The following is a 24,645-nucleotide window of genomic DNA, read 5'->3' as shown; positions in this document are numbered from 1 at the left end:
CTAAATGTAAAAAGAGAAAAAGCCTAACGGTTTTGAGGTTTGTCAGTGTTTCTGCAACTGTGTTGACATGTGCAAGTTGTCCAGAGAGGATGAATACAGCAAAAGAATTTGTTTTGAGCGCTCTAGCGCCGTTAGTTTGTCAGACCTGGAGGTGGTCCATATTAGGAGCCAGTCCATATTAGGAGCCCTTCCCCTATGGCCGTTTTCAATCACCCCTCATGTATACCCAGCCACCTTTTTTGTAATCGGAGGAGTGTTATGACGTGACTTAGAACCAACTGATGAGATGAGAAGAAGGCAGGAGGACATGAAAACCTGGAAGTAAATAAAATCAAAGAAAAAAACCTCAATGACAGACAAAAAGTAACAACATGAAACCTTCTGTTTTCTTTATATCTGGTGGTGACCTCTCAAGATATAATAACGTTGGTGGATTTTTTTTAGCATACACGAGAATCATGCGTGATGCACTGACACACACATGAAAATGTGCATAGTTATATACATGTTTCTTTGTTTCTTATTCTTTTTTTTTACGCAGTTGATCTGCTGTTTTGGTTATCTCTGCAAGGACGAGTATTTTCGCAAAGGTTAAGAATAACACCAGGATTTAGCATGGCCACTATTTCTGAGTCAAGCAGTGTGTGTGTGTGTGTATTATAGCCTTTGGCTTTCAGTTCCGTCAGACACATGTCAAGCACTGTCTGCTTTACCAATGGGCATACTAACAAACCGATATGAACAAGCAAACAAAGCAACAACAACAAAACACACACACACACACACACACACACACACACACACACACACACACACACACACTGACACACATGCACTGACACACACACACACACACACACCACACACACTCACTCAAACATACACACACACTCACACACACACACACACACACACACACACACACACACACACACACACACACACAGAAAGACAAGCAAGCAAACGACATACGGACAGTCGACAACAACAAAAAACGTGATAAAACTTTGAAATTTTGACTAAATATTTTCAGATAGACTAGGAATCGAGATGACTGTGTGTGTGTGTGTGTGTGTGTGTGTGTGTGTGTGTGTGTGTGTGTGTTGTGCGTACGCGCGCGTATGTGTGTGTGCGATTCCCGATAAACTCCCATACACATCTCCATGAAACCAATACCAATCCATTCCAAATCTTTCAAATGATATACCCAGACGTTTTTTCTCTATTTTTTCCCCCAGATAAATGTCTTTCATTGTGTCATATCCGGCTATTAATAAAAGTTGAGGCGGCACTGTCATGACTTTATTTTTGAATCAAATTGATTGACATTTTAGAAACTATTTTTTCTTTTCTTTTTAATGGTACTGCATTCCAGTTTGTAAGCTTGATATTGAAAAAAATACAATGTTAATTAAAATTGGTATTAAAATCGAATTTTCGGTAACTGATATAGGAATAAATGCATCGTATGCATTATTATTTTCTGAATCCAAAAATATATACATATATTGTGTTTGAATTGAAAACAGGCTAAAAAATATATGCAAATTAGGTTTATTTGGCTTGTGTTACAAAGACAATGAGTCAGTGCTGTCTTGATCGCAGGGTCGCAGGGTTTCGGCTAGTCTTGGTGGAAAAAAAATGTAGTGCGTGAATTCATTTTCATTCTGTACGGCCCACAGATTGCATAACTAGATTTATTGATTTCGTTGTTCGCGATTTCGTTTTTTTTAAATTTTGTATTCTGCATCACCGTGCCTGCCCAAGAAAGACCATCCCCACGTGATGTGAGAACAAGAACAAGAACAAGAACAAGAACAAGAACGAGAACAAGAATGTCTTCCACAATATAGCATAACATGTACAGCATGGCGATCTTAATTTATTAAGAACGCTGTGATGTAAGGCGAAAATACAATATTTAGTCAAGTAGCTGTCGAACTCACAGAATGAAACTGAACGCAATGCCATTTTTCAGCAAGACCGTATACTCGTAGCATCGTCAGTCCACCGCTCATGGCAAAGGCAGTGAAATTGACAAGAAGAGCGGGGTAGTAGTTGCGCTAAGAAGGATAGCACGCTTTTCTGTACCTCTCTTTGTTTTAACTTTCTGAGCGTGTTTTTAATCCAAACATATCATATCTATATGTTTTTGGAATCAGGAACCGACAAGGAATAAGATGAAAGTGTTTTTAAATTGATTTCGACAATTTAATTTTGATAATAATTTTTATATATTTAATTTTCAGAGCTTGTTTTTAATCCGAATATAACATATTTATATGTTTTTGGAATCAGCAAATGATGGAGAATAAGATAAACGTAAATTTGGATCGTTTTATAAATTTTTATTTTTATTTACAATTTTCAGATTTTTAATGACCAAAGTCATTAATTAATTTTTAAGCCACCAAGCTGAAATGCAATACCGAAGTCCGGGCTTCGTCGAAGATTACTTGACCAAAATTTCAACCAATTTGGTTGAAAAATGAGGGCGTGACAGTGCCGCTTCAACTTTCACGAAAAGCCGGATATGACGTCATCAAAGACATTTATCAAAAAAATGAAAAAAACGTATGGGGATTTCATACCCAGGAACTCTCATGTCAAATTTCATAAAGATCGGTCCAGTAGTTTAGTCTGAATCGCTCTACACACACACACAGACACACACACACACACACACACACACACACACGCACACACACACGCACATACACCACGACCCTCGTTTCGATTCCCCCTCGATGTTAAAATATTTAGTCAAAACTTGACTAAATATAAAAAGAACAGGTTTGTCGGTTTAACACAGATGCATGTTGAAATGTGTACTTAAACTATCATGGGTGTACTTTACATATCCAGACAGCTAGCTCTCCTACTTCCAGGTCACCGAGAAACTTTTTGTTGTGACAAACGCTGTGACCTGTGCACGGTGACATATTAGACAACCTTGTCTACTGTGCTTTTTTTTTTTTTTTTTTAGCAGACCTTATCACACAAAAAACTTATTTAATATTTAGTGAGATCCATTTTAGTTTTAGTACATATTTTGACATGCATTTCTGTTAAACCGACAAACCTGTTGTTTAGACGGGCGCTGTGGCGGGGTGGTAAGACGTCGGCCTCTTAATCCGAAGGTCGAGGGTTCGAATCCGGGTCGCGGCCGCCTGGTGGGTTAAGTGTGGAGATTTTTCCGATCTCCCAGGTCAACTTATGTGCAGACCTGCTTAGTGGCTTATCCCCCTTCGTGTGTACACGCAAGCACAAGACCAAGTGCGCACGGAAAAGATCCTGTAATCCATGTCAGAGTTCGGTGGGTTATAGAAACACGAAAATATCCAGCATGCTTCCTCCGAAAGCGGCGTATGGCTGCCTTAATGGCGGGGTAAAAACGGTCATACACGTAAAATTCTACTCGTGCCAAAAACACGAGTGTACGTGGGAGTTTCAGCCCACGAACACAGAAGAAGAAGAAGAAACCTGTTGTTTTAAACTTTATCGTATCTTTAATTAAAGGCTGCCATATTCGTAGCGTTCATTAATTAATTCATATTGTTTACATGTGCCAATAATGTTATAAAACTGTACCTAAGGGGATATAATAACGATTGGCTGTAGCTTTCGAACACAGAAAAAAATATTTCAGTATTGCAAAGTGGTGTTGATAGTGTCGAATGTAAACAGAACAGTCTCAAACGCCATCTTTGGTTTACGAAACGTCACGAAGTGACGTCAACGGTCTAAAAATAGCCCAAGTCCTGGAGAACTGTTGCTAAACAATGCAATAAAGAATTAATTATTTCTCGTAATTGGTAAGGACTTCAAACTTAAAACTTTGCAGGAAGCTAAATTTATACATCCCCGCAACGATGGGAAAAAACCTTGAAGTAATTAAACTAATTAAAGGCATACTAACGCACTCCCGTGTTTACAAAGTGTAGTTTGCCCACAATCGATGTCAAACGCACCATAAGACCATATAATGACGATACGTCACCATGCGCGGACCATAATACATGCATTACAGCTTGTTCTAGCCTCTGAAAAAGTGAGGATGTCAACAAAGCCGCGGTGTTCTCTCCCTTGCATCAACGTTACATGTGTTGCCAAATCTATAAATAGGACGATCCAGATCAAAATGAAAATTCAAATATCTCAACATTTAAGGGGTCCTAGACCACAATATTTTGCAGGGAACTTAATTTAGTCTGTCTCCAGCTGTTGGTAAAGCAATTAGCGTGTATAGTCATCGAGTACATATGGCTTTAAATAGGACTATGTCAGCCTTTAAGGACTGCATGCGAGTAAGAATCATCGCTAGCCACACCAGGACACTGAAATACCAATGGCTGTTATGCAATATTGCGAAATAAATTCTTGTTCTTGTTCTTGTTCTCACCTCACACAAGCGTTTGCTATCAATGCCGGAAGTTACTGGACATCCTAAATTAAACAGCCACCTAAAAAGGATCGGCATCAGACAGTCGGCCCTGTGCCATTGTGGAGAGGCGGACCAGACACCGGACCACTTCCTGCAGACCTGCCAACTCCACTGCAGTGAGAGGAAACATGTCTGGCCCACAGGGACATCGCTGCACACCAAGCTATGGGGCAGCACCCAGGACCTGGAAATGACAGCCCACTTCGTCAACATCACGGGCCCGCAAAGAATCTAGACACAGCCATCGTCGAACGCTGAAGAAGAAGAAGACTGAACGTGACTTATGTCCTCGAAGCCAGAAAAGGCTACAAATATATAATATAAGCCTACTCACCGGGGCGCGTGTGCGGACTGCAGTATTATTTGGCAAGCCGCGGCTTTGTCGACAACATTTTCAGCAATAAGGACCTTTTTTTTTTAAAATTATAGCAGTATAACAACAAGGTGAAATCAGTGTAATGATACACATTTTACTTTTGAATGGATTTCACAGATAGGAAACTCCTGCATAGCTGATAAGAGCCAGTGTTCCCTTCATTCCATTTAACAAACCGCACTTCGCTTCCAGACACGTATTTAAAGCAGACAAGCAGACAGATTGGGGTTCTCACGACTAGATAGGCCCACGTACCGCCCAAGTAAACAGTCTCCAGTCTTTCAGTCCTCACACTATTTTGGTTTTGGCAAGATCACAGGCTATGATGCACAAAATGGCAGCTATCCGAATGACTGCTTTTGCAACGTTCATTTCCTGCCTCTTCGTTCCTACACAGGTAATGATGTTAATCCTTTTTCCGATTTTCTTTTCTATCTTTTTATTTCTAATTGAAGAAGCAGACACATTTTCAATGGCATAGAACATGCTTGTAAGCGCGGAAAAGTGAGGGGTGGTAAGATTACAACTTGAAAACAACAATAACAAAACAAAATACAAAAGCCCACTCACAAAAAAACCAACATAATTATACCGTGCGGTACTTATTTGTGATTTAGCCCATATCCACCCAAAAAAATTTTTTTTGGGCAGTTATCATTTTTTAGTGTTTTTTTTACTGAAAGGAGTACCACTAAGACATATCCGTAGTCGTTTGCCCCCCCAAATTTTTTGTTCCTAGTTTTTTTAGAAGTTTTTGGGTGCACCCCTCTAGGGTGCATTGGGGGCAAATGACCACAATAACATTTTTTTAAGTGCACCCCCACAGGGTGCACTGGGGGCCAATGACCACAATAACCTTTTTGTTAGGTGCACCCCCACATTGGAACCTTGAGACGTTATGAAGTTAAATAGAAAACTCACATTTTGTGGACATATTTCAGACAAATGAATTTGTAAAAACAGCTTTATTTTTTGCCTTGAAACGAACATAGCAACGTTGGGCCATTTCTTTGATTTCACAATATCCAGCTGATTGCTCATTTGCGTTCTTTCAAAATAAGTGTACATTATCTTTGTGTTGGTAAAAATTAAACCAAAATATCTGGGAGGAATAACCCTATCCTCTCCTCCACTTCTTCCTTAGAAGTAGTTCAAATCAAGAAAAAAACAACGCCAAGGAACTCCATGATGAAGAGCGACGATGCAGCAAATTCAAGGAACTCCGTGGAACTCGTTGAAGCAATGGAGATGAAGGCCAACTCGACACTTTGTACACATCCTCCTTGTGTTTTTGTGACATTTTGCGCATCTTTTCTGTATTGAATTGCAAGAGAAGTGACCTGTTCTGTCACTCCTGATGGCCTCAGGGACTCTGGGTGTGAAGGTCAGGTCTCGACCTACTCTCAATGGAGTCGCCGCTGCACCATGACGCATGAGATAGGTCTGAGCCACCCTCCGCCTGAATGTCAGCAGATCAACTGTCGCTTGACAGTCAACACTTCTTTCCCAGTACATAGGTCGCCTTGGCAAGGCATTGTATCCTGACAAGAGGAGAATGCCAATGAAAGATCGCATATCCTGTCTGTTGGTAGTGAATGCATGGTTGCCATTATCTCGATTGGCATACAAGTTTGTCTGTTGTACCAAATTGTCGACGACATCATCATCAAAGAAAAATTCAAATATGTCCACTGGGTTCAGGTTTTGATTGTACCAGGCTGGATCTGGAATATTTGGGAAAGGAACTTGTGTTTGAAGCCCGTTTCTTGGCATGTCTGCACGTTGCCAGTTACGTTGTGCTTGCTGGTTGCCACCCTGTGGAGCTCTTCGGGCATGCCTACGTGGTGCTGGGGCTGGTGGGGCTCCTGCGCGTGGTGCAGGGGCTGATGGGGCTCGAGCGCGTGGTGCTGGGCCTGGTGGGGCTCGAGCGCGTGGTGCTGGTGGGGCTCGAGCGCGTGGTGCTGGGGCTGGTGGGGCTCGAGCGCGTGGTGCTGGGGCTGGTGGGGCTCGAGCGCGTGGTGCTGGGGCTGGTGGGGCTCGAGCGCGTGGTGCTTGGGCTGGTGGGGCTCGAGCGCGTGGTGCTGGTGGGGCTCGAGCGCGTGGTGCTGGGGCTGGTGGGGCTCGAGCGCGTGGTGCAGGTGCTGGTGCTCGAGCGCATGGTGCAGGGGCTGTTGGAGCTTGAGTATGTGCTGCAGGACCATGTGGGGCCACATCACATGGTGCGACAGGTCGTGTGGCTTCAGCGTGGGGTGCATCTTGAGTAGATGGAGCAGGACCAGGTGGATTCTCACACCGAGCACGTTTGGGAGGAGGTTGTTGGGCCGTAGATGGTGGGGCTCGAGCGGGATGAAGATGTGCATGTGCTTTAGGATCAAATGGGGCATGCGTTGGTGGAGCAGGAATTAGTGGGGCTGATGTGATGATAGAATGTGTACGTGATGAGTGGGGTTGCTCATAGCCATTCGTTGATGAAATTGTTTTTGTTTCGCCTTGTAAGTCTGTCACGACTAATTCTGCCTCTGCTGTAACCTGTCGGTGATTTAGATTTTGAATGCAGCCATTCTCGTCTTCATCACCACTATCCTCATCCGATAAATCACCCGCATTTCCAGGAGGAGTTATGTAAACGGTTGCTTGTAGAAAATCATCGTCTTCCAGTATTGACACTACCTCGTTCACTGTGTATCGCCTCCTCCTACACACACACATAATATGTTTATCTCTCAGGATCAAAATTGCATCAAATCAAAAGCACAGTAAAAAAAAAAAAAAACCACCGATGGACCCTACTTTTGTTTAGTCACGTTACCTTAGACCAACATATTTTTTTAGGCCTGATAGTTTTCATGAAACTCAAACGGGTCAAATCACAGGCGATGGAAATCATTGTATTATTGACACGGTTATTTCAATCAGAGACCTCTGACAGTGTGATTCAGATACAGACACAGACACAAAAAAAGGATGGTAGCTCTCGCTCCCAATGCACTCTAGTAGGGTGCACTGAAAAAAAGAAGCATGGTACCGCTCGCTCCCAATGCACCCCTGTAGGGTGCACTACTATTTCATCATTTTCAGTGTGGAACATATTATTTTAGGAATAATCTAACATGTACATCTTACTAAACATATAATTTGTAGACTAAAACCGCTGACACAGGAATAAAAATGAGAACTGTTTGACAACTATCACTTACGAATTTTGCTGAGGAGTGTTCGCTGCCATTTTTCATTTCCCCTCTTTTCAGACTTCAGTTCACGAGAGCATGTCAGGGGAGATCACTTGATCATTATGTTGCTGGTGTAGAGACAAGTCATGGGAACTGCAGGATACTAAACTAAATGCAATTTGTCCTTTTGTGATTTTTCCACTACAATTTAAATCGATGCACCCCCAGGGGGTGCGATGGGTGGATATGGGTTAGGACAGATTAAGAAATCAAATAACAATCGCTTTCTGCGCATGCAAGCTTTTCTTTTTCTTTCTTTTTTCCTCCAACAAATTACAATACAAAACAAGTCGCGTAAGGCGAAATTACAACATTTAGTCAAGCTCTCGAACTCACAGAATGAAACTGAACTCACTGCATTTTTACAGCAAGAGCGTATACTCGTAGCATCGTCAGTCCACCGCTCGATGCAAAGGCAGTGAAATTGACAAGAAGAACGGGGTAGTAGATGCGCTGAGAAGGATAGCACACTTTTCTTTATCTCTATTCTTTTTAACTTTCTGAGCGTGTTTTTAATCCAAACATATCACATCTATATGTTTTTGGAATCAGTAACCCACAAGGAATAAGATGAAATTGTTTTTAAATCGATTTCGGAAATTTTATTTTAATAATAATTTTTATATTTTTAATTTTCAGAGCTTGTTTTTAATCCGAATATAACATATTTATATGTTTTTGGAATCAGAAAAGGATGAAGAATAAGATGAACGTAAATTTGGATCGTTTTAAAAACAAATTAATTTTTTTACAATTTTCAGATTTTTAATGAGCAAAGTCATTAATTAATTTTTAAGCCACCAAGCTGAAATGCAATACCAAAGTCCAACCTTTGTCGAAGATTGCTTGGCCAAAATTTCAATCAATTTGATTAAAAAATGAGGGTGTGACAGTGCCGCCTCAACTTTTACAAAAAAGCCGGATAGGACGTCATCAAAGGTATTTATCGAAAAAAAGAAAAAAAATGCGGGGATATCATTCCCAGGAACTCTCATGTCAAATTTCATAAAGATCGGTCCAGTAGTTTGGTCTGAATCGCTCTACACACACACACAAACACACGCACAGACACACACACACAGACACACACACACACACACACACACATACACCACGACCCTCGTCTTGATTCCCCCTCTACGTTAAAAAATTTAGTCAAAACTTGACTAAATGTAAAAATAACACATCTGTCTGTCCCTCTAATGATGTACAACAAAATAAATTGGCATCTACATTGTAGAAGTAGCAGTGTGATAAATTGTTTAAAGGACGGCGTCGAAGTGTCAGCGTTTGGATTGCTTTAGGTTGTGTGCTGATTTTTGAGTGTGGTGGATGTCCAAAGTTAAGTACGTTTACGTTTTCATCATTATGTACCCAAGAACTAACTTTTAAAATCTAAATAATACATTGATAGCTTGTAACACAAACATTCTTAAATCATAAAATATTTCAAGACAAGATCAGTTCAATTCGAAGTTTTTAAAGTTTGAAACAAGGGAGCCCGGAAGCAGATCACGCAAGGTTGTGGTTCACCAAGCAGACGAAATTTCTGCATATATTGCTTGCTTCTTTGAAGCCACCGCCGATAAGTTCGTGTGACTCGCAGTCGTTTGTTGCATTTTAGATTCAGAGCACGTACACAATAATGTGCTATTGCAGATACAGCGAGTTGCATTGAAATCACAAACTGACGAAGAAGTTGTGAAAAAAGGAAAGTGTGTGACATGGGTCCACGATGGCTCAGGGGTAAAATAAACCACGAAATCTGCTGTGTGGTTTACGCAAGCTAAATAGCCATTCAAACGAACAGTGTCATTTAATGCTGTTAAATGCTATTGCAAGTGTGTTCCATAAGGTTAGAACTGCTTTTTTGGTGAGAAGATTTAAATCGTTCTGTAAACCATTTGAAGCAGACTGGGGCTTTAACTTCAGACTGGTTTTTACATTTAGTCAATTTTTGACTAAATGTTATAACGTAGAGGGGGGAATCGAGACGAGGGTCGTGGTGTTAATGTGTGTGTGTGTGTGTGTGTGTGTAGAGCGATTCAGAGAAAACTACTGGACCGATCTTCATGAAACTTGACATGAGAGATCCTGAGTATGGTATCTCCAGATATTTTTTCATTTTTTTGATAAATAGCTTTGATGACGTCATATCCGGCTTTTCGTGAAAGTTGAGGCGGCACTGTCACGCTCTCATTTTTCAACCAAATTGGTTGAAATTTTGGTCAAGTAATCTTCGACGACGCCCGGACTTTGGTATTGCATATCAGCTTGGAGGCTTAAAAATTAATTAATGAGTTTGCTCATTAAAGTTGTCATTAAAATCGATTTTTCGCAAACAGATTTAAAATTGATTGCATCGTATTCTTCATCACATTCTGAATCTAAAAATATATACATATGTCATGTTTACTCTTAAAATGTGATCACAATTAACGAAAATATATTAATTAGTCTTACGATTAAAATTTAAGAAATCGATCCAAAAAGGATTTCATCTTATTCTTTACCGTTTCCTGATTCCAAAAACATATAGATATGATAGGTTGTATTCAAAACAAGCTCAGAAAGTTAACACGAATACTTCTGCTTAGCACAATACGCTACCGCGCTATTCTGGCGTGTGCATATCACTGCGTTTTGCACGTGGGAGGCGGTGAGCGATTTCCTTCTCGCGGGGATTGACGAAGCTGTACTGTCTTGGTGAAAAAAATTCAGTGCGTTCAGTTTCATTCCGTGAGTTCGACATCTTGACTAAAATAATGTAGTAATTTCGCCTCACGCGACTTGTTCGTATTTTCCATGCTCGCTCTTTGCTGTATGTGTGTTATGTAGCAAGGGCTAGCTATAAGACAATACCTTATGGACCTAATGCTAACATCCTTTGGTAATGAATATTTTGAGGTCGAAGAGATGACGCGAAGCCAGCTCGTCCAATGAGTCACGCTCGGCAGACGTGAGAGAGGGCACAGAGTTGAAGGACAGGTCAAGGTCGGTCAGGTTGGGGTGAAGGCCGACATCCACAGGCAGAGATACTCTTTTTCTACTTTTTTTCCCTCGCTTCCAGAAACAAGACACGATAGACATGAAATACAACGCCTTACAAAGACAGAATTACAAATAACCAATTGCATATACAACCAATGGAGCACAACAAGTTCAGTTTATAAAACGTATTCTTATTTGATGTTTTGTCTTCCAGCAACAAATCACGATAGACATGAAATGCAACCCCCGGGTAGACCACCGCCTAGATGTCTGTCCAACCGGCTACTGCTGCGTGCGGGACGAGTTTCTCCCGACCATCGTCTACTGCAAGAGGTCGGGGCTGGTCAGAGAGGACTGTTCCACGCGAGTCACGGAAACCAACTGCCCCTGTGGTGACGGTCTGCGCTGCAAGCCCAACATCGTCAGCAGTAGCGGGGTGATTTCTCTCTACGGGAGATGTGTTGCAGCCCAAACTACCACTACTGCCACTACCACTACGACAACGACTGCTACTACTACGACTACAGAAAGGCCGACTACTACTGATACGACTGGTCCTACAACTACTGCTACTACCACAATGGAGATGCCAACCAGCGATGCAGCAACAACTCCAGATCTGGTCACCATTGATGCATCGATGACGGATATTCCTTGTGACCACACACACAAGGGTGAAGAGAGGAGGACAACGAAAGATCCTCTGATAGGCTGATCCACACCCCCCACCCCATCCCTTTCTGGATGTTCGCACACGTGAAAACTATGTCATTGCCGCAGAACTTGAGGCGTTCTAAGCTTTCGTCCGTTCGAAACTTTCTACCGTTGAACGAAAAGTTGATTCCTCTTTCACAAGAGCACTGTCAAAATTGAAGCTACAATCCTAGCAAAACTATATTAATAACGCTTCTCCCGTGTCGTATGAAACCAGGAACCTTGCCATCTTTGGCAAAAGCTTCAGAGTGGTACACATACTGATGTATTAAAGCAAGAGTGCGATTTGACAGAACTTGACATTTCTGCTAGAGCGTTTCTTCACCACTTCAATTAAATAGGAATTCTAAAGCATTGGTTCGTCTTGAATTGACAAGGGCAAAAGATAAAGCCGACTTTGATTGATCAAAACTTGTGATTGAACAATTATATCACGGTTACCATCAACGTGAACCCCAGTATTCTTTCTTCATACGGACTGATGATTTTTCTTCTATGAAGTGAGACATTCAAGATCGGTGACCTCTGATACGACACCGGGCCAGATATTTGAGGAGGGAGTGAGAAAAATTCATCTTATTTTGCATGACAGCTGCTGATTTGATTATGTTGATGCAATTGTTTGATTAAAGTGTTATTACCCACTTTATATATTTCTTTTTACTTCTTTTAGCTGTTTGTACAAATGTGTGTGTGTGTGTGTGGAGGTGGTGGTGGTGGTTGACTGGTCGCTGTAGTGTATGCCTATATGTCTGCCTGTCAAACTGTCTGTCTGTCTGTCTCTCAATAGGTTTGTGTGTCTTTGTAAATCTCTCTCTCTCTCTCTCTCTCTCTCTCTCTGTCTCTGTCTCTCTCTCTCTCTCTCTCTCTCTCTCTCTCTCTCTCTCTCTCTCTCTCTCTCTCTCTCTCTCTCTCTCTCTCTCTACAATAATGATTTACCATTACACCTCAAACAAGAAAATGCTGTACTTGATCTTAGCGGATGACTCAACACTTCACAGCAGTAATACAGGTATAAATCTCATAAGAAAAGTACTCCAAGAAAGTATAGCAAATATTAATGATTGGTGTAATTGTAACAGAATGGCACTGCATCCTAAGAAAACAAAAAGCATGTTAATAACCACAAGACAAAAACACCAGCGACAGCCTCTGAGCCTTGATCTTATGCAAGGTACATGCAGTTAGCATTGCTCAAGTCCATCAACACCGTGTGCTTGGAGTTGTAATTGATGATGAACTTAACTGGCGCTCTCACATTGATACAGTTTATAAACGAGTTTCTAGGAACCTTTCATAACTGTTACTGCATCACATCTTAATCATCGTTTTATTAATCCATGAACCACGTTATTATAGCTAGTGTTTTTGTTAGTTTTAACCTGATTACAAATTCTTAGTTAATTAGTTATTCGTTTGGCTGTTTAAAACATGTTATATAAATATATAAATGTAATGTATAATGTCATGTAAGTCTAAAAGGGACAGGTTGGAAGATTAGGCATCGCCTAAAACCTTTATCCCTTTGTATTAAAGTTTTGAATCTGAATCTGAATCTCTCTCTCTCTCTCTCTCTCTCTCTCTCTCTCTCTCTCTCTCTCTCTCTCTCTCTCTCAGCTCTCCTCTCTCTCTCTCTTGCTCTCAGTCTCTGTGTGTGTCTGTTTGTCTGTCTAAAACGCATTCAACACGATGCACTCACACACAAATCACCTGTAACAACCATTCAACGAATTTAACCTTCACTGATAGAAATAGCTCCCCGCCCAAGGGTTACAGTTTCCTGTATGCCAAGAATAACCAAACGGCGACCATGACATGTTAGCTACGTACTAAGAGTCAAGCACTGGTGTATGTGTGTGACCCAAGACAACATCCTGAACTCAGGTCAAAATTAGTTAGGTTCATTCTCTCAGAGAGACAACTGGCAATAGCCGTGGAGCGATGCTTATCAGAATGCCAAGATAGGTCTTATCTAACTTGCAATCCGATCCCTTTTTGACCTGGAAACAATGAAGATACTGGTGTCTTCATAGCAGCGTTAGGTAATGCAGACAACATACGATCTTACGAAATGTGTGACTCTATGTAAGAGGAAAAAGCGAGAGAGCTAAAACACACACACACACACACACAAACACACACACACACGTACACACACACACACACACACACACACACACACACACACTGACACACACACAAACACACACACACACACTGACACACACACAAAAACACACACACCCACACAAATACACACACTCTCTCTCTCTCTCTCTCTCTCTCTCTCTCTCTCTCTCTCTCTCTCTCTCTCTCTCTCTCTCTCTCTCCTGCGGAAATAAAACTATATACAGAAATAACGCAAAGCGAAATGTACATTAGTTATTCGCTACAACTACAAGTACAAGAGAACAAAATATACTCGCAAGCAATGCAGAGAGAAGGAGTGTAGCTAAAAGATGTCTGCCTTTTACAACAGCTAATTTACATCATAAAAAGGTGTGTCAGGCAGTGTTGTGACCAGGTACATGTCTCTGTGCAGGCTTTTCTCGTTCCACCACGGGTAGTTGACAAACAAGCAAACAAACAAACAATGCGTTCAACTTCCACAAGGTGAGTTCAGTCAGTTCCTATCTCGGAGAATGGCGGAGGCCAGTGTCTTCCACGCTCTATGGCGTTCCGTCAAGTCTCTGTACACGAGAAACACGTTCCTCTCCAGGTTATTATTTTCAATATATTGTTTATTGTCTCTTCAGCAGTTGTTGCTATTCGAGACCGATGCAAGAGCCGCCTGCAGTGTTGGATTGGTTGAAACTGAGATTTGTTGAGATTTCAACGAATCAGAACCCGCGGTTTGTTCTCTCCCGGTTGGGTGGCACCCACTTTCGGGTCGTGCATCTCAGCCCTGCAGTCAGTTCCTCTCTCGGAGAATGGCGGAGGCCAGAGCCTCCCACGCTGCATGGCGTTCCGGCAGGTCTCTGTGCGCGTGGAACACGTTCCTCTCGGGGTAGTTGCGCAGCAGTAACTCCAGCGACGCCATGGGCGGCAGCGTGTGCAGGTCCTGTAGGAAGAGCACGAGGACGCGGTCAGGTAGCGTGTCGGAGATGCTGCGCTGAGCTTGCTGCACCGAGAAGCTGCACGACCAGTCGCACTGCGAGAACGCCCGGGTCACCACTAGCAGTACCTGCCCAGTAGAACCGGTGGAACAAATTACAATGACAGCTATGTGAGAAATTTTGACTCACTTAAAGCAAGAGTATTCACTCTTACACGCCCGACATTGTTATTTACGAACATCGTCTATTGACGGCAGTGTTCGTGACTCACCTTCCAGCTGTCTTCAGTGTTCTTGACGATGTTCTCAGCGATGATTGATCCCGGCAGATCCTCAATGTGCCTCAGCAGAAGACGCACGCCGAAGCGCTCCAGACACGGCCCCAGCTTGTTAAAGACGAACTCCGTGTCACCCTCCGCGTAGACGACGTATGCGTCCTTCCTGAAGTCGTGGCGCCGCGGCAGAATCAGATGACGCCAAGCGTACCAAGCGTACTTGATGTGCGTCCAGCTTCTGCTGACCAGGTAGACCGTCACCAGGGTCAGCATCTGCAGGGGACAGTCCGCGTGTATAGACAGCTAAGCATACATTTTTTTTTTTTTGTGTACACCTTCTAAGATATCTTTTACCTCTTATAATGAAGGTCCATATGGTTATATGAACAGGTTCTATAGCGCTGTTAACCCCACCTGTACTTTTTTGATTCATATAATCATGTGATAAGATAGAAAATAAAATAAAAAGTTTGTTGCAAACTTGAACATTTCTACCGATACCTGTGTCGTACATCTCAATATATCTTATTTGCTGTTTGGATGTCTGTTTCACTCTAGTGTGCAAATAATTATGTCTGGCACTTTTCACATTTCAAAAATACACGAACCGTGTAGACTTTATAGTCTCTTTTTGCCCAGACTGACTGAGAACAGTGCGGCAGACCCGGCTTTACTTTGCTCATGAAGTAATCCATCCATAGTGTTAGGAACAAATTGAGGTCGTCATTGAGGGCGGGGATGTAGCTCAGTCGGTAGCGCGCTGGATTTGTATCCAGTTGGCCGCTGTCAGCTTGAGTTCGTCCCCACGTTCGGCGAGAGATTTATTTCTCAGAGTCAACTTTGTGTGCAGACTCTCCTCGGTGTCCGAACACTCCCCGTGTGACGGTGTGTACACGCAAGCACAAGACCAAGTGCGCACGAAAAAGATCCTGTAATCCATGTCAGAGTTCGGTGGGTTATAGAAACACGAAAATACCCAGCATGCTTCCTCCGAAAACGGCGTATGGCTGCCTAAATGGCATACAAGTAAAATTCCACTCGTGCAAAAAACACGAGTGTACGTGGGAGTTTCAGCCCACGAACGAAGAAGAAGAAGAAGAAGAAGAAGAGGTCGTCATTGTAATCTGGGCTTTCTTTTCTTAATAGTTCGCGGCAGCAAACCAAGTTGTTATCATGATATATCAGTAAAGGTTATATCTCCTCTGAAAGCTCTTGTAACGTTAACTCCATGTCTCGACGGTACGTGAGGATATTGTTTAAAGGCGTCACTCTCGGCAAAGCCTCGAGTCACAACTTTCATAATTCTGGCAAACATGCATACGAGCAATCAGCGGGCATTCAACCTATACACATACAGTATTTCTGTACCTGAAGGAAAAAGCAAACCAAGGCAAGGGCGAAAACTCTCTGTCCAATACACCGTCTCCATAGCGAATCCCACGCCGCCATTACTTGTTCGGTATCATGATCTCCCCTGTGTCCAGAGTGCACGTTTACCGACGACCACTGCTGCCATCACCATCCAAGATCACGTGGGTGTCCCACATCCAGCGCAGGAAGTTGAGGTTGGAGCATGCGCACAGCATGGGATTACCACGAAGATTCAGCCTGGGAAAAAAGATGGTCGAACAGAAGCTGATTAATGTATGGTAACTGTATATATTTATTTGTCGGTTATTCATATCACAACTTATGTATTTTTATTTCTACGTGGGTTTTTTTTTGTATTTTCATCCGTGGCTCAATGCCTTTTTGCAGGAAAGTCATATTCCTCTTCCTTGTTTATTTTTTCTCAAAGGTCAAAAATGTGAACGCCAATCTGGAGATGCACTGTCCACAGCGCATGAAACCCACTGCACAAAGTTACATGAATAGCCCATGCAACGCATCTAAATAAACCATGAAACGCACTGCATAAAGTCATCTGAATAGCCAGTAAAACGTATTTCTCACAGTCATCCGAATAGCCCATTTAAACGCGACACACGAAGTCACACGAATTGCCAAAGAAACGCACTAAACATAGCCCGTGAAACGCACTAAACATAGCCCATGAAACGCACCAAACATAGCCCATGAAACGCACTAAGCATAGCCCATGAAACACCCTAAACATAGCCCATGAAACGCACTAAACATAGCCCATGAAACGCACTAAACATAGCCCATGAAACGCACTAAACATAGCCCATGAAACGCACTAAACATAGCCCATGAAACGCACTAAACATAGCCCATGAAACGCACTAAACATAGCCCATGAAACGCACTAAACATAGCCCATGAAACGCACTAAACATAGCCCATGAAACGCACTAAACATAGCCCATGAAACGCACTAAACATAGCCCATGAAACGCACTACTCGAAGTCACCTTTTTAGCCCCCAAAACGCACTACACAAGGTCACCTGAAGAGATGACGCGAAGCCAGCTCGTCCAATGAGTCACGCTCGACAGACGTGAGAGAGGGCACAGAGTTGAAGGACAGGTCAAGGTCGGTCAGGTTGGGGTGAAGGCCGACATCCACAGGCAGAGACTGGAAACTGTTGTGAGACAGGAGTAGACGCTGCAGACGGGACTGTGCGGGCAGACTGCGGGACACCAGATGGAAGGCATCAGTCACAATGTGTCAGTCAGCATCATCATCATCATCATCATCATCATCATCAACATTATCATCATTATCATTTTCATCATCAACATTATCATCATCATTATCATCATCAACATTATCATCATCATCATCAACATTATCATCATCAGCAGCAGCAGCAACATCATCAGCAGCAGCAGCACCGCAACACGGTGGCCTAGTGGTAAGGCGTCCGCCCAGTGAGCGGGAGGTCGTGGGTTCGAACCCCGGCCGGATCATACCTAAGACTTTAAAATTGGCAATCTAGTGGCGGCTCCGCCTGGCGTCTGGCATTATGGGGTTAGTGCTAGGACTGGTTGGTCCGGTGTCAGAATGATGTGACTGGGTGAGACATGAAGCCTGTGCTGCGACCGTTATGTCTTGTGTGTGGCGCACGTTAAATGTCAAAGCAGCACCGCCCTGATATCACCCTTCGTGGTGGACTGGGCGTTAAGCAAACAAACAAACAAACAACAAATCAGCAGCAGCAGCAACATTATCATAATCGACGGGAAAATCGTCTGAATCTCAACGTAAACCAAGACACTTCTTTCTTTTCTATCCAAGACTACACACACACAAATTACCAAGGTCATAGTGTGTACTAATATATAAATTTACAAGATTGTTTTATAACCAAAAGGTCCCACTGTGCGCTAATATATTCACAAGATTTTGTTGTTATTACCAAAAGGTCATATATACTGTGCGCTAATATAATTATTTACAAGAATTGTTTATGACGAAATAGTTCTTCTGCGTGCTTATATATTTACAAGGTTTTGTTTATGACAAAACGGTCTTTCTGCGTGCTTATATGATTATATTCACAAGATTTTGTTTATGACGAAACGGTCCTTCTGCATGCGTGCTAATATATTTACAAGATTTTGTTTAAACCATGCAATCACTCTGTTCAGCCGAGATTATGAAAAAAGACAATCCCGTGACTACTGACTAGTGAGTGCTGATTAGTGAGTGGTGACTAGTGACTACTGACTAGTGAGTGCTGACTTGTGAAGCTGATTAGTGAGTGGTGACTAGTGACTACTGACTAGTGACGCTGACGTGTGAGTGCTGAATCAGCTCCTACCTGTGGCCCTGGATCTCCACCAGCCAGTTCCACGACAGGTCCAGGGTCTCCAGCCGGTCCACGTGTTGCAGCAGACGATGTGCACGTGTCCGGATGTCCGCTGGGTTCAGGTGTGCGCTGGACAACGACAGGTGCCGCAGGGACAGGAGGTGGTCAAAGATGTTGTCGCTGATGTTGTTGCAGTAATTGCCGCTGAAGTCGAACGTTTCGAGGTGTTGAAAGCCGGTGAAGGTGGTCATGCAGTGAGAGGTAAAGCCGAACGACAGGTCCAGCGTCTTCAGGCCGAGAGCGGAGGGTGCGTCGACTCGAGGAGGCATGGAGTTGAAGAAAGTGAACATGGCGGACAGGTTGAGGAAGTGCAGGCTGGGCGGGAAGGGCAGGTGGAAGGTCTCAGGCCAGCTCGGTGGGGTGCTGGAGCCACGATTGCCACACTCCGGGGCAACACTCAGAACACACGCCGACCCCTTCAGGGAATACACGTGCTGCTCCTGCAGTTGGAGGCTGATGAGGGTTTTAGTGTGGACGAAAATGTTAATGAAAACACCAAGGTCTCCGTTGAGATTGTTTTCAGAGAGGTCCACATGCTGGATGCATCTGGACAGCTGGCTGTCCGCTGTATGGAACATGGCGTTGTGGATCACACGTTGTATATGGGCATGTGACATTATGAATGTTCTGACGCAAACGTTGTGTATGTATTTCGTCATGTTGCTATCAATGATGTGGAGTTCGGGCAACAATCTGCCCACAGCCCTGAAATTGATTTCATCCAAGCTCTGGCCCTGCAAGCCATACAGCGCTCGAAACGCTTCTCCTGTGTGCAGGGCGTCGCTGTGAGTGAGGTAGAGATTCTTGAGGTGCGGCAGGTCACAGAAGGCACACGTCTCCATGAAAAGTAAGGAATGACAGCTGGTCAGCTGGAGGCTTTGGAGCGAGGAGTTCTTGAAGCCCAGAAGAGAGGAGTTGCGAAGCGTGTTCACCTTACAGCTGTCGGCCACGTCTAAAGTCTCGATGTGTGAGAGTCTGGCAAACTCTGGGCCAAAGTCCATGTCCACAAAGGAGTCCAGGGCGAGATACCTCACAGCCACAAGGTCACCAAACACACCCTCCGGATACCCACCCGTGTTTGACCTACTGTTGAACTTCAACTCGAATCGCTCCACGGACTGCAGGTCGGCAAACACTCCTGCTGGCAAAGACCAGTGAAAAAACTCGAGGCGGTTGTCGTTGAGGTGGATGTCCACCAGCTGCTTCAGTCCGGCCAGGGCAGCGGGCTCCAGGTGCTCCATCTGGTTGTGGTCGAGCCGAAGGCTGCGCAAGCTGACCAGGTCGGCGAAGGTGTTGTTGAGTATCGAGGTCAGGGCGTTGTAGCTGAGGTCCAAGTATCTCAGACTGACCAGTCCGCTAAAGGTGGAGGCGGTCAACGAAGTAAGGTTGTTGTTGTCCAGACTGAGTGACGTCAGCGTGGCCAGGCCCCGGAAAGCGGTGTCGTCCAGCTGCTGCAGGCGGTTGTGGCTGAGGGAGAGAGTGCGCAGCGAGGAGGACAGGTCGCTCAACGTTCCGTTGTGCATCACCTGCAGCTGGTTGTAGCTGAGGTCAAGGTCGTGCAGCTCGGACAGCCCCTGAAAGGTCCTGTCGTCAATGGCGGTGATGGCGTTGTGACTCGCGTCAAGCTGCTGCAAGGCGGGAAACCAGGAGCTCAACGTGTCCTCTGGCAGCTTCGACAGGTCGTTGTAAGTGACGTCGAATTTCGTCACTTTCTCGCTCGGCGTGTCAGGCAGTGACGTCAAATGACGGTGGCTGCTGTCCAGGCTGAGGCCTTCCGCTTGCTGACTCTCCGTGCAAGAGAAACCTCGGGTGAGAGGGAAGAGTCCACACATCAACGCGATGCAGGGAAATACGTGGAACATTCTGTATGGCGATGTGAATGTATTTGTAGAAGCCAGAGTCGACCATCGACCTGAACTGCTTCATTACTTGAACTGAAAAAGAGTAAAAGACGACAACGTCAGCACTTGTAGGAGAGAACAAAATGCTTCTCCAGTAGTGTTTACCACGCCATTCATTTTACTACTAACAGTCAAAGGCCTAAGTCATTAACCGGCACATCAACAGGAAAACCATTCTGGGCTAAACCTTTCTTTTGTCAGTGCCACAGAGAAGGGACTCTGCGATTAGAGAGCCGGTGTAGTCTTGCGCGAGTGTTGATTTTAAAATGCCATTTCTTCCTGTCTCAAAACTAGACTGAAGAATTCGAATTGATGTATCTCTTTATATTGAAGCTGTCGCAACACTAAATACCCCAAGTTCCCAGCGAAAGTCTCAGGAATGGAGAAAAAAAACATAAAAACACGCATGCATGGAAAAGTTCCAAAATGAAGAAGAGAAAAAAGCGCCGTTTTGTATGGCAGCTCGCTTTCCCCGAGGAGAATGCAACCCGAATTTGAGGGTAACCTCACAGGACGTATCATAACATGTATATCTTACCTTACATATTATACAGCGAAAGCAATTGTTTCAGATGGCTGGTGATCCTCCATGTAGCCTACAGTATCTCTTAATCCACAGAAATCCAGTGTGAATATTCAACATATTGAAATGTTAATGCTATAATTACTTCTTTTTTTAACAAACGTTTCTACGTTTTCGATATATCCGCAGAAACAAATCCTTCAAACACAGACTAACCGCGCTGAGTTGCAGATTCTATCTGTGCTTGCAAACTATTGTAAAGTCTTTTTTTAGGATTCTAAACCAACAGGTGAACTGAAAAATCAACAGACCGTAGAGTCAAAACCATTGGCTGTTAAAACTGGGTCAAAGGAAGTGCAAGCAAAATCTGTTGAGGCTTACGCCAAAGTTACTCCAAACCAGGAAGGTTTTGTACAAGCAGACTCACAATGCCGGATGGTATTGCATTACGCGAAGAAAAGGGCTGCCGGAAACACGAGAAAATTACTCCCACGAGATTTTTACTCCAGAGTAAAAATTTCGTACGAAAATAATACTCCCTTTACGAAAAAAGCACTCCCCCATTACACGAGAAAATTACTCCCCACGACAGGTGAGTTCCGAGTTAACGTTTCGTACACAAATGTTACTCCCCTGACGAATAAAAAAACGATTAAATTACTTCACCCTAACACGAGCAATTTAACTTCCCATGCCAGGTGTACGAAATGTTGACTCCCTTGTCCCCTGTTAGTCTTGGTGGCGGAATGAGTGGAGGGAGGCTAGCGCGACATTCGTGTGCGCGAGGTCACTTATTGGCATTATCCCTTCGCCCGCATCCCATTTTCGCGTACGAGATTTTTACTGGAAGTGAAAAAAATGGGGAGTAAAAATTTCGTGGAGGGAGTAATTTTTTCGTGCCTTGGGGAGTTCTTTTCTCGTACGAAATTTGTACTCGGAGTAAGAATTTCGTACGAAATTTTTACTCCGGAGTAAATTTTTCGTGGAGTAAAAATTTCGTGTTACACCTGGCTGGTGGTCGGCCCGGGGAGCTTAACGGACAAAGCTGGTACTGTTTTGCATGTTTTGGGGTGTTATGTTGCGAAGTCGCTCAACAGTGAAGCAACCACAAAACACTTCAACAACAACAAAACACACCATACTGCGTGTGACAGTTTTCAGTTTTCCTTGCTCCTGAACTGAGATGTTTTGTTAACTGGATGTTGCATTTTATACTTCTTCTTCTTCTTCTTCTTCTTTCTTCAGCGTTCCGGCAGAATTTTCTGGTTACGTGTGAGCTCGTTTGCCCATTTGGGTGCCCCACACAAAACTCTGAGAGCATAGTCAGCTCACTCCGCTTTCATTGAGTAGGCATGCTGGGTATTTTCGTGTTTCCGTATAGTCAAGTCAAGTCAAGTCAAGTTTTATTATTCCAATAAAACCCCGTGAGGGTACATGGAAAATTAAAAAACACAGTAAAAACACATTTCATTCAACACCAAATAAAAGGAACTAAAACAAAAAGAAATCAGACTATGTACAGAAAAGGGAGTTGAGGGGTGAGGGAGAGCAAAAACAATACAAGAAACAATTCAACAATAATAATAATTAATAGTAATAATAATAATAATAATAATAATAATAATAATAATAATAATAATAATAATAATAATAATAATAATAATAATAAAACACTACAAGTGCAAAGTGATTACATACATTTCTTTACTATGGGGAATGGGGGGAAGGGGGAGGGGGGGGTGGAGAGTGAGTTAACATCAGGACAAAAATACTATTACAAACAACACAAAACAGATATCGGAGTATAAAGCTAAAAGAGAATTAAATTTTACTCGCTTCTCAAACAGTCCATGACAAGTGTCATGAACTTTGCGAGTTTTAGCAATAAACTCTTTTTTGTAGTGGAAAAAAGCTCTTTGAATTTAACTGAATTGGGGCGGGCATAATAATAGCACCGTAACAACTGTTTTCTATAATTGGTAAAAAAAAGGACATACAAAAATATAATGGAACTCGTCCCCAAGGTCACCTGATGAACATTTGTGACAGATTCTGTCTTGTCTGGGAACACCAAGAGTCCTACCTTTTTGTATAGGCAATTTATGATTCAGTGTTCTAAATTTTAAAACAGCGTTTGCTAAATTAACCGGCAGGATAGACAAGTACTTTTCAAACTCAAAATTCTCTTTATACATTCTATAATTATAATAAAACTCATTGTTATTTATTTCTGAATGCCAGGTTTGGACAAATTGGTCTTGTAGCCTATTTTTCATCAGTGCTTTGAAAGTATTGAAATAACCACCATCCGTTACATTATCGCTAGTTTGATTGTGCCAAAAATCACTAAAGCCTAACTCATTTAGAACACCATGGACAGAAAGCAGAAATTTTGACTCGTATACACCAGATTCATACATTTTAAACAAAAAACGATATGTCACACAAGAAAGTTTGTCAGAATCATTAGAAAATGCAAGTTTGTACCAAAAATTCAACATACGACATTTCGCTTGAATACTTACAGGGAACTGACCTAATTCACCCAAAACCATGTTTGTTGGTGTTGATTTGCCAACTTTCAAAATCATCTTAAAAAATCGTATCTGTAATTTGTTAGCTAAATCAGACATGTAAGGGCACCATACTTCAGAACCGTAAAGTAAAATAGGGACCACAGTTTTTTCAAAGAGGTCAATTTGGACATCAAGAGGCAAAAACAGTTTTCTAGTTTTACATAATAAAGCAAACATGGCCTTGGAGGCACGGTCATACAAATTCTTCTGTGCAACAGTAAATTTACCATTGTAGCTAAATTTAATACCCAGGTATTGAAAATCATACACAATATCAAGTTTCCGACCATTGAATGTAAATGTCGGAACTTTTCTTACTTTCCCTCTTGAGAAAATCATTACTTTTGTTTTAGTTACATTCAATTTCAAAAACCAATCTTTACAATATCTGTCCATAATATCTAGAGCGATCTGCAAGGATTCTGGCGATTCAGCAAAAATAACCGTATCGTCAGCATACAACAAAATGAACAACCCATACAAAACGTTAAAGGCAGAGTAAGCCTCCCATAAACCATCACAGATACGGTCAGGCTTTTACACACAGTACAAACACCATTTCATTTAAACACTCACCAATTGAGAACATCCTAGGTGCCCTCCGTAAAGAGCGAACAATTTTCAAAGAATTTATTTTTGCGTGGTTTATCTTACCCCTGAGCCATCGTGAACCCGTGTGATCCAGTTTTCCCTTTTCACAATGCAGTCGTCATAGTTAGTCATTTGAATGCGACTCGACGTGAGCTTATCTACAATAGCACGTTTTTTTTATGCACGAAACAACG

The 24,645-nt window shown here is 42.8% G+C and overlaps 2 protein-coding genes across 2 annotated transcripts; both read right to left on the bottom strand.

Moving 5' to 3' along the window:
* Positions 1-14,023: 14,023 nt before the first annotated feature.
* On the bottom strand, positions 14,024-16,672 carry LOC138963082 (toll-like receptor 6). The gene is made up of 3 exons (XM_070335087.1): positions 16,454-16,672; positions 15,083-15,358; positions 14,024-14,939 (listed from the first exon to the last, which is right to left on the bottom strand). Exons 1-3 carry the CDS (start codon positions 16,532-16,534, stop codon positions 14,667-14,669), a joined length of 630 nt encoding a protein of 209 aa, XP_070191188.1. The 5' UTR covers positions 16,535-16,672; the 3' UTR covers positions 14,024-14,666.
* On the bottom strand, positions 16,558-21,298 carry LOC138963081 (toll-like receptor 4). Its single transcript, XM_070335086.1, has 3 exons — positions 18,813-21,298; positions 17,496-17,678; positions 16,558-16,693 (listed from the first exon to the last, which is right to left on the bottom strand). Exons 1-3 carry the CDS (start codon positions 20,720-20,722, stop codon positions 16,579-16,581), a joined length of 2,208 nt encoding a protein of 735 aa, XP_070191187.1. The 5' UTR covers positions 20,723-21,298; the 3' UTR covers positions 16,558-16,578.
* Positions 21,299-24,645: the final 3,347 nt, after the last annotated feature.

The sequence above is a fragment of the Littorina saxatilis genome, linkage group LG3 (genome assembly GCF_037325665.1).
Source record: "Littorina saxatilis isolate snail1 linkage group LG3, US_GU_Lsax_2.0, whole genome shotgun sequence".
Lineage (NCBI taxonomy): Eukaryota > Metazoa > Mollusca > Gastropoda > Littorinimorpha > Littorinidae > Littorina > Littorina saxatilis.
This window is presented reverse-complemented; position numbering and strand designations above follow the sequence as displayed.

Bases quoted from the DNA above. Each gene is read 5' to 3' on its own strand.
- LOC138963082 (XM_070335087.1), bottom strand. From the start codon at position 16,534: ATGGCGGCGTGGGATTCGCTATGGAGACGGTGTATTGGACAGAGAGTT. The intron at 15,359-16,453 runs GTACAGAAATAC...TGTCCCCTGCAG, and splicing joins TGGTTTGCTTTTTCCTTCAG to ATGCTGACCCTGGTGACGGT. The intron at 14,940-15,082 runs GTGAGTCACGAA...TCTACTGGGCAG, and splicing joins ACACTGAAGACAGCTGGAAG to GTACTGCTAGTGGTGACCCG.
- LOC138963081 (XM_070335086.1), bottom strand. From the start codon at position 20,722: ATGTTCCACGTATTTCCCTGCATCGCGTTGATGTGTGGACTCTTCCCT. The intron at 17,679-18,812 runs GTAGGAGCTGAT...GGTGTCCCGCAG, and splicing joins GTGGAGATCCAGGGCCACAG to TCTGCCCGCACAGTCCCGTC. The intron at 16,694-17,495 runs GTGACCTTGTGT...CTTTTTTCCCAG, and splicing joins GCTTCGCGTCATCTCTTCAG to GCTGAATCTTCGTGGTAATC.